Source organism: Amphiura filiformis, chromosome 12 (genome assembly GCF_039555335.1).
Source record: "Amphiura filiformis chromosome 12, Afil_fr2py, whole genome shotgun sequence".
NCBI classification, from domain to species: Eukaryota; Metazoa; Echinodermata; class Ophiuroidea; order Amphilepidida; family Amphiuridae; genus Amphiura; species Amphiura filiformis.
This window is the reverse complement of record NC_092639.1, coordinates 57,392,913-57,403,469: the sequence shown is the minus strand read 5'-3', so window position 1 is coordinate 57,403,469 and position 10,557 is coordinate 57,392,913. Positions and strand designations below refer to the sequence as shown.

Here is a 10,557-nt window from a genome sequence, read left to right as displayed (position 1 = left end):
ATGTTGAAAGCAGGGACGACTTTGAGTAAGAATAACCTAATGATAATGCGTAGGAAACAATAAATAACATCCATCCTGTGTAGGCTATACTCCATAATGCAAACGCTATAAAATAAACGCATGTAAGAGGTTCCTTTCTTATCAACGAAAATGATGAAACACATTTCCCCGGGACACACTTAAACATATTGGAACGCGATTCTTTGTCGTCTTGATCATGTTGATCGGATATTTCCTCGTAGTCATGGTAGTTGGTAGACTGCAGTGGTCTGTATAACATACTGACAGCGCAAATGTTAAAGCAGAGGGCTCCCAGAAGTATAATGGCAGATCTCCATCCATACGAAGTGATGAGGATTTCAACAAAAGAAGGCAACACAATCATACCAATGGCGCTTCCTGTGTATGCAATACCTGTGGCTAGACTAAATCTAATGTCAAAGTAGTCTCTGATGATAACTAGTAGTGCTACGCTTGGTAGTCCAAACCCTATTCCTGTTTGAAGAATGAAAGTGAAAAAGGATAAGATAAGATGAAATTGAACAATAAAAGAATATTATCGTTGATAAAGACTGCCACATTATATTTGCAGTGTCAATTTCCACTGATTTTATGTGTCTTACAAATATCTGTCAAATTTGAATTCAATGTCCAAAGCAATATTTTAAAATGGTTGCAAGAAAACAACATTTCATTCGAGAGTGAACATTCATTTCATTCGGCTACGAAGCAGGCGACTACAAAGTTTCTCCATGTACTACGATTTGAAGTCAAAGCGGTTATGGTATCTGACACTGACAGTAAAAAGTTGTCAAAGTCCCCCAACAGTTTTTTGGGGTTTTTTTGCACATAAGACAAGTAGGATGTTCTTTGCCTTCCAGGTCTTCTTTTGCAATGGGGTGTAGAGAGCATATCTTCTGCATTGACCAGAGGCACAGTGTTGGTTAATAGATCCTTGCATTACTAACATGGTCAGTGCGCTTGATGTTCAGCATATCCTGCAACATGATGTACCACAAGCGTTAATCTTATTTTCCATGTCAGTAGATATCACCCAGGACTCACAGCCATAGAGCAATACTGTAACACAAGTGCAATGGAGATTGTAGGACTTCACCACAGATCCTCCTATTTCCAAACCATGCAAATGCCTTCTGTTGAGAGAGGTCACTGGTGCCAAGATGACGGGTGCCCATCATGGAACCAAGATATTTAAAATCGGTGACATACTTGATGGGTTCTCCGTACACTTGGAGTGGTGGCAGTGGATTGCAGTTGGTGGTCGTGTACTCGGTTTTAGAAATACTGATGATGAGACACAGGCTTTCTGCTGCAGCCGCTGTTCTAGTTAGCCGTGCCTGTGCCCGTGGAATGTCGTCAGCGAAATCCAAGTCGTTCAAAACATTGGCGGGATATCGCCTGGAACGACGCGGATGTGTTTCAACACCACTGTCAGTCCTTCGGTAGCCATCTTCATCAGGTAGAACAACATCCCCTGCAATACTCTATAGTAAAGGATCCGAGATGTTGCCATCTACCATTACGGCGCTTTGTGAATTGGTATACAGTACACGTATTGCCTTTATGATGTTCTCTGGGATACCATAGTGCCGCAGAACAGAAAACATCATCTTCCTGTTGATTGAATCAAAGGCTTTTTTACAGGGGCACTTGGAGGGGGCGCGTATGTAGGCCCGTTAAGACACCCTTTTTCAGCACCGCTGTCACCCAAAGACCCTATATTTGTATGATCACATGCCTTGTCACCCAAAGACCCCGTATTTTCTTTTCGATCTGTCGCCCAGAGACCCTTATATATCCATTTTGAACAGCAACGAGTCATCTATCACTGATTTTGTTACTTCGTTTTGCATGAAATATCTCCCATGTACCACGGTGGCCCTTGAACATGTTTAAAACAAAAAATGCCAATATGTTACATAGGAGGTTTTTCTTTAAACATGTTCAGGGGCCAATAATTTTACCTGTCAATGCTAGGCAAAACGCCAATTGAAGCGTCGAAACCGCCCAACCAGCACCGATAAACCCTATAGCAGTCAAGAATCCTCCGATAGCTGTGATCTCACGAGCATTCCATTTCAACGCAGCAGTTGCCCAAACGGGTCCTTAAAATGAAATAAAGTGTTGTTATTTGTATAGTTTGTATTTAGTGACAGACCTTAACAAAAACATCCTCCACACACACACCCCTGACCCACACACCTCAGAGCTGCCCCAAACACCACACCCCATAAAGCATAAATAATGTGCGTCAATAGCATTGACGGGCGATTCCCTGCTCCTGATGTCATCCAACATGTCCAAGTAACTGGTAACTGGTTTAAAATCAAAACTCCTTCATCCCATCCACCCTTACACTCATCACCACGTATTTTCTGCTGATAAAGGCGTAACAGCAATTTCAAGGTCATGTAAAGAAAATACAGTCTCACCTAAAATGGCTTTCAGTCCAAATGCAATTCCACAGACAATGCCAACTTCTCCGTCACTAATGTCAAATGCTGCCCCCAATTGCGGGACAAATACACCCAATGCCTTTATTGTTCCAAGTGAGAAAAAGTGGAAGACGAATGAAGCCAAGACTACCATCCATCCCCACTCTCCTTCCGGTGCAAGCTGTAAAATTTACAAAATATAAGTTGCTTTTCTCTGAAATATAATAAAGCTATACACTTATAGGGAACTACCCAAAAGTTCGTTGAAGTCCTGTAAACGTCATTTCGTTATAAGAGGCTGAACACCTCCCCTCCCGCTTAATATCCCGGGTAATACCGAAAACTACAACCCGTAAATTTATTTCTAAGGCCGTTGATGGGGGATGGGGTTGTAGAGAGGAGTGTGACAATGCTAGAATATTAATCACGCTTTTGCACCATTTACTCTGATCAGTTCATAATCATGTAATAGGCGGGACTTATAACATCACACTATTCTATATTTAATCTTTTACATGAATTTTAAGACTGCTGTAAACATATTAAATAGATTAATATTTTACAGCCAGTCATACCATACACACAGGAAACAAGAAGTTTAAAACCCCTTGAATCTTTGTTGTTGGTTTTTATTTGACCAGAATGATGTGAACGTATTTATTCATCTGTCATTTTGAGAGTCTCATCTTCATTCATTTTAAGCAGGGATGTGCAACTTTTTTGTAACTTGCCGGTCCGGAAATTTTAACAAAAATTTAAAACTGCACGGGCTGTATATTTTTTATTTTCAAAGTACCCATCAAAGGAATTTCCAGACGATTTTGAAGTAAACATAATTAAATTTTCTACATATTTGTCTGAATTAATCAACAATGTAAATTAATTTATATGTTTGCATGTTTGCTATAATCCTTGATCCAAATCTATGGTTATGTGTGGGGTGCCACAGGGTTCCATCCTGGGGCCACTACTATTTATTGTATATATGAATGACATAAGTGAAACATCGAAACTTCTATCTTTCATATTATTTGCAGATGATACAACTGTTTTTCTTTCTGATAACAATATTCAAAGGCTTTGTGATAATTTAAATAAAGAGTTGAAGGAAATTGTTAACTGGTTTAAGTGTAACAAGTTATCCTTAAATGCCAGTAAAACAAATCTTATGTTTATTGGAACACCTCATCAAACAAAAAATATAACTGAAGTTCACAATGTATTTCTCGATGGATGCAAACTTTCACGTGTGTATGATGTCAAATTTCTGGGAATTACACTTGATGAAAACCTTACTTGGAGGTCACACATTAACAACATTTGTAAGACCTGTTCTAGGAATATTGGCGTCTTAAACAAAGTAAAGCTATTTTTACCTAAACCAAGCTTGTATCAGTTGTATTGTACACTAATCTTACCATATTTAACTTACGGTATAGTATTGTGGGGTTCTGCTAATAACTATAATTTAAACAGAATTGTGAAGCTCCAAAAAAGAGCAGTTATTATCACAAATAGTTCGTATCTTTGCCACACCAAACCACTGTTCGAAAAGTATAATTTACTTAATATATGTCAATTATTTAATAAAGAACTGGGTATTTTTATGTACAAATATCATATGAGTTTATTACCAAGATCATTTGACAATTTGTTCATAAACATGAAGTCTATTCACAATTATAATACCAGAAAGAAAGAGAATTATCGTACTGATATCCATAAAATGACTGATGTTCTAACACTTGGTCCTAGGTTATGGAATAGTTTGCCAAGTGAAATTAAAGAAGCTAAACGGGTAAATGAATTTAAAAATAGCATTATAAGGTATTTAAAATCTAATTAATACCTCTCATAATCTCATAATTTCTTGTTTTTGCCGACTCTGTACACAATTCACCATAATGTATTATCAAACACTGCTAAATTATTTGTTGCTTTAATTTGCATTTTGTATAACTTAAGATGGGTTCTTTGTATATATGTCTTTATGTTTTTGTGTATAATTAATGTTTTGATTATTTAATGTACAATTATAATTATATGTTATAAGGTGGTACATCGTTTTCAGGCCTCTTGGCCTTGTGATGTACCTGCCTTCATCAATACTTGTTAATGTGCAATAATTTAATTTACCTCTGTTGTTACATTGTATGCTTTATGAGATTGATGAAAAATAAAAGATTGATTGATTGATTGATTATGAATTGTGAAACTTTATACTTTATTTTGGGGAATTGTCATGCGTTTTGGTCTGGTGCACTGAGGAGCCGGGGTTTTAATGCGAGATTTTTTCGGCCCAGTTGTATTTTTTTACAATTTTTTACATTATACATACCTAGACATATTGCCTATTCAATTAAAGTGTTTTTAAATGACACCAATGTAGCCTTCATGATATTTCAAACAAAAGAGTGACGGCGGGGAGCTGGGGACCCGATAATGGACCCGATATGTAAAAAATACACCATGCGTCAATATGTTTCCTGAAACTCCTTTAAAGTATTCAAATACAATTTTTTCACATTTGTTTCAAGAACAATCTGGTTATTACAGGGTGTCCAAACACCGTGATATTTAAAAGATTATATAGAATAAATGAACAATGATAATAAATCTAAAAATACATACAACAATAATCACAGAGTTTCAAGGTTCACACGAAATGAAGGTGGTAAATTATTGCATAAGTTTGCAGCTCTTACAATAAATATACGTTTACCACTATTATATAATAGAGTTGTACTTGGGCAAATCAATGATCTTCCTAATTATGTAACACATTGTTAAGTAAGTATGTATGTTGATGACACTGTAATATATTATTCTTCTAATGAAATTAATGATATTATTAACTGTATAAATAATAAACAAATGGCTTCAAAGTAATAAACCGTCACCCTCATAACCAAAGTGCCTAAGTCATTATTACATGTTTCTCATTTGCAATTTTGATTTTCTGAGTAATAAACCCATAATTAATCAAATTTCCAGCCGTATTCTTCATTAACTTGTGGATTTCATCTCTTTTGATGTATTTGATGATGCCTCATCTGGAATATTGTAATGTTGTTTGGGGAAATCGAAGCATTTCTGTATAACGTCTACAAATTATCCAAAACAGGGCTGCACGTATTATGTAATGCTAAGTGGGACACATCTAGTAATATTGTTTTTGATCAACTTGATTGGAAACCAGTTTGTAATAGCAGCAGTACAATTGTTCTGTTTTAATATTATACGATTTTGAATCACCTCCTTATTAAGGTGGTTGTGTACTCTCAGACATTACAACTTTCGCCAGAGTAAATTTAGATGTGATTATAAGATTATAAGAAACGTAGCTTAACATTATAGAAATGCAATCATTTGGACCTTATATTATAGAGATGCAATCATGCGGACCTTATATTATAGAGATGCAATCATGCGGACCTTATATTATAGAGATGCAATCATTTGGACCTTGGAACAATTTAGATGAAACTATTCAAAAAGTCTATGACCTTACATATTTTCAAAAATAAAGTTAAAGTGTATATTTTTAACTTCTGTTTAAATCTATCAATTTTACGATGATGTAAATCATAATTTGTACTTGGTTTTTAATAATTATGTTGTGTTTAGTCTTTGTCAAAGACTGACTCGAGATAGTGTCGGACTCGCGATCAAGGGGGGGTGAGCGGCGCAGCCGCGATGAGCTGCGAAGCGGCGAATTCGAGCCGCGAAGCGGCGAGTACGAGCCGCCAGCCGCGAAGCGGATGGTTTCCGAGAGTGTGTGGTTCCCAGTAGTTTCTCTCCCTATGGATAATATGTGCCCACTATGGTTTCCGAGAGTGTGTGGTTCCCAGTAGTTTCTCTCCCTATGGATAATATAGGTACACGGTCTGTAACACAGACTATGTTGTGTTATGTCCACGGCCCAAGAAATAACAACTTTGTTGATTTGGGCCTCCGTAATGAAATAAAGCTTCCTATCCTATCCTATCCTATCCTATCCTAAAATGTCCATCCCATCATCTAATCTTTAATGAACATGATGAATGCAGAATTTTTTATGAGTACCGTATTAACACTAATCTGACCATTAAAGGCCTATTCAGTGATTTGCTCATCCAGAAGATAGTAAAAATCATCAAAATTCAGATTTTGGTACCTTTGTCATTGTCATATAGATGTGGTAACATAGCCTGCTAGTGGGAGCCGTGTTTTTAAGGCAAAATAAGACATTTTACATGAATCTGTAAAATTTATATACTGATAGTATATAAATTAGCTACATGTATGGGTCTTTAAGGTACATTTTGGTTTCGGGCTTCAAGCGGACTTCAAAAATGATATACCTGGACAAATGCGCAGCTAGCGCGCGAAAATTGGCTATTTTTATAATAGCAATTGGTTTGGGTCAACAAATTTTGGACTCCCCCCCTCCCGCAAATGACCAACAACTTTTTGGTCCCCCTCCCCTTTGGCAGACCTGAATTTTTTAGGTCGCCCCCTTTTTTTAGGTCGCCCTTACTTTCAATCGAAAAACCAGGTTTGATTCGATTGGTTTAGGGACCGTTCACAAACACTTGTTAGGGGGGCCTGATGCAAAAAGGGGGGCCCTGAAAAAAATTGACTCTCCTAAGGGAGGCCCTGAAAAAGTTACCACAAATTTTCCTTGACCCATAATTTTCATATCAAAAGGGGAAATGGGCCTGTAAAAATTTTTTTGCGATGACATTTTTTTGCATCAGGCCCCCTGTAAAGTGTGCTGAGGCTTGTGGATCAACGTCTAGGCGTTGTGCCTGTGGGTAGCGCACTATAAATCATTGCGCTTTTTTTCCTTTTTTTAACAAGTGTTTGTGAACGGTCCCTTATCGACCGAGAAACCTGTTTTTTCGCCGAAAAACTTGGTTTTTCACTGATAAAGTTGGTTTTCAGTCGAAAAACCAAGTTTTCGAATTCGAGTGTCATAGTTTTTGATAAACCAGGTTTCCCGACCTGTTTTTTCAAAAGACTATGACAATCGAAATCGAAAAACCTGGTTTTCGATTGAAATCCAGGTTTATCGACGAAAACTGGTTTTTCTGTTCTATTGTGCAATATACTTGCCAGAGTAGTGTACCTGTTACAGGTATTTGACAAATACAGTATTGTCAAATACAGTATTTGACATTTCCTTACCTTACGATTCATAGACATATCTATCAACTACAAGAGTTCCGGATTCAGAATGACACGTAGATCCACTTGAACGTACATCAATAACTCTGGTATTTCGGGTGTATTTTCGACAGCTACCGGCTACCGCTCTGCATTTTGGTATTGAAGAAAAAAATTAGAAGCCCTGAAAACAACTTTGCGGCGCACAGTTGAGTAAGAGACAATCACGTGCCCTGGGCTGGCATAGCTGGGCAAGCGATGGAGGAACTGGACGTACATCAATAACTCTGGTATTTCGGGTGTATTTTCGACAGCTACCGGCTACCGCTCTGCATTTTGGTATTGAAGAAAAAAATTAGAAGCCCTGAAAACAACTTTGCGGCGCACAGTTGAGTAAGAGACAATCACGTGCCCTGGGCTGGCATATATGGGCAAGCGATGGAGGAACTGGATGTGCAGCCAGGACAGGGTGCGATAGTCAGAAGACACTGGAGCACTATGTTTAGGTCATCTCATCTGCATGGCCTCTCAAAAGAATTGATGAGTTATATAACCGATTTTTTTTCAATCAAAAAGCTTCAAAATGTTCTTATGAACGATGCATAGACCCTGAACAGTGTGTCTATACAGCGTAGCGTAGCTACAAATATTACAAATGATTTCTGAATAAGAAGAATGTCCTTTTGATATCAAATAATAAAAATATTGATGAAAATTTAATCTCTTGCATAATGGTTATAGAAAGTTATAAAAATGAAATTTATCAGTGCTTATTGAATTGAGATGAAGGAGTCCTTGGAGAGGCCTTCGCTCTGCAGTGGGTCAATGAACGAGGGCTTAGGATGATGATGATGATGATGTTAGTATGGATTAATATTATTCCGTAAGTATTTTTTTGTTTCATATGAATAATTAATTTGAGGGAAAACTCCAACCATGCAACATGACTTTTTTTGTTGTGATTCTGGTATTGGGCTATTCCAAAAATTAATGCCCCCCCCCCCCAAAGAAGACATGTAAATTTGTACCATAACTTTTTTGGGAATATCCAGACCAAAATTTTATCCAAAAAAATGGGAATTCCCATTTTGACAATAAAATGATTAAAATTAAAAAATTGGGAATTCCCAGTGTCCCTAAAGAAGACAGGCAAAGTTTTGCCAAAATTTTTGGGAATTCCCAAGCCTAAAATAAAAAGGTGTATTTTCTTGGGAATTCCCATGTCTTCTTTAGGGTTGTAAAATAATGACCTTTTTTTTTTTTGAATTCCCAGAGCAAAAAATGGTGAAACTTTTTGGGAATCCCATGTCTTCTTTAGTAGGGGGTACCTTTAATTTCTGGAATAGCCCATTGCTTGCGCATTTCCCATAGATTCACCGTTATACTTTCGTTTCAAATTTATATTTTGACTTTTAAATATGTTAAAGTCAATACCAGTGATCACCATAGAAAGCATAAAAATGGTTAAATTGGTTAGGATAGGATAGGGTAGGATAGGAAGCTTTATTTCACCGCGGAGGCTCAAATCAACAAAGTTGTTCTTCCTTGGGGCCGTGGACATAACACAACATACAACAAATATTAATAAACAAAGTACAAATAGTTATGATTTGCATCATCATAAGATTGATAGATTTAAACAAAAGTATACGCTTTTAGCATTATTTTTGAAGATATGTATGTCATAGATTTTTGAATAGATTGTTCCCGGACGATTGCACCTCTATCGTCAGCCTGCTATAAAAGTGTATATTTTTAACTTTTGTTAAACATTGTTAAAGGTCATATATTGCTCGGACAACATCATATCATTGGCAAGCTAATATTATGAAGACAGTGAAAATGGCACCTGTTTTGAGAAAATAAGACGATTAAAATTGATATTCCACAAAACCAACTTAAGCGGTAAGTTCCTTCGAACGAGACAGTTTGACCTAGAAAAAAGTTGACGTCATGAAATGAGATGTGCCTGTTTTGAGAGAAGGGGCTGTAAACGCTCTCAATGCACAGAACGTATACTGTTGTTGTTCTCAGAAAAGCTCTGAATTAAGTATTATAAATTTAATGTTTTTTAAACATATGTATAAAATCAGCCGCTTCTTTTTTATATTAGTAAATTGTGATATTACAATTCATATGTATATCTATATCATGAGAAATATTTGGATAAAAAAATATTTTGAGCTTAGAATTTCAGCGTGATCAATCTGAGACTAGTATATTCAAGTATACTAGTCTCAGTAATCAATATTGTATTTATTATGCAAATAAACAATTTCAATGTTTGTTGACCATTGAAGGCCGCGCATTTATACATGAATCATAGATCATCTAGATGATCTATGTTCATTGTGTTATTGTGATCATAGGCATGATAGGGGAACGGCGGGTATAGTGTCCGCTTCATTTACTTACGTCATCAGCCCGCTGCCTTGAAAATTAATTTCGCTTCGAACGGGGGAAGGACACGTACGAGTCCGAACTTTACCAACAAAATTTCTCTTTTTTTCAGGAGAAATACGCATAAAAAATTGCAACGAGTGTCAACTTGTAATGTAATATTTATTCTCTTCGAATGGAGATAAACTTGTTTTTGCAATAGATATGCCCTTTAAGCTTTTTTTTACAATAATTGCCCATGGAGAATAAAGAACAAAATGCGGTTCAAGCATGCATCAGTTACGTAATTACCCAATTATTTTGGAATATTCACTTTTATTAGTATCATTATCATTTGTTCTTGTGCAAAATTGGTGAATATATATTTTTAAATGCATGATTGAACCATATTTTCTACTTTGCTCTCAAAATTACAAGAAAGCCATCTGCAGCTGTCCTTGGTTGCGGGATCTTAACATTAAATTTATTCTGGCGAAAGTTGTAATTCTCTGGAATTGAAAATATATGAGTTAAATAAGGAGGTGACAAGTTACTCAAAATCTTATATATTAAA

At 36.4% G+C, this 10,557-nt stretch overlaps 1 protein-coding gene across 1 annotated transcript; it reads right to left on the bottom strand.

Annotated features, from left to right (window-relative positions):
* Window positions 1-215: 215 nt before the first annotated feature.
* Window positions 216-7,643, bottom strand: LOC140166937 (monocarboxylate transporter 11-like). The gene is made up of 5 exons (XM_072190421.1): window positions 7,626-7,643; window positions 2,454-2,637; window positions 1,986-2,126; window positions 283-495; window positions 216-235 (listed from the first exon to the last, which is right to left on the bottom strand). Exons 1-5 carry the CDS (start codon window positions 7,641-7,643, stop codon window positions 216-218), a joined length of 576 nt encoding a protein of 191 aa, XP_072046522.1.
* Window positions 7,644-10,557: the final 2,914 nt, after the last annotated feature.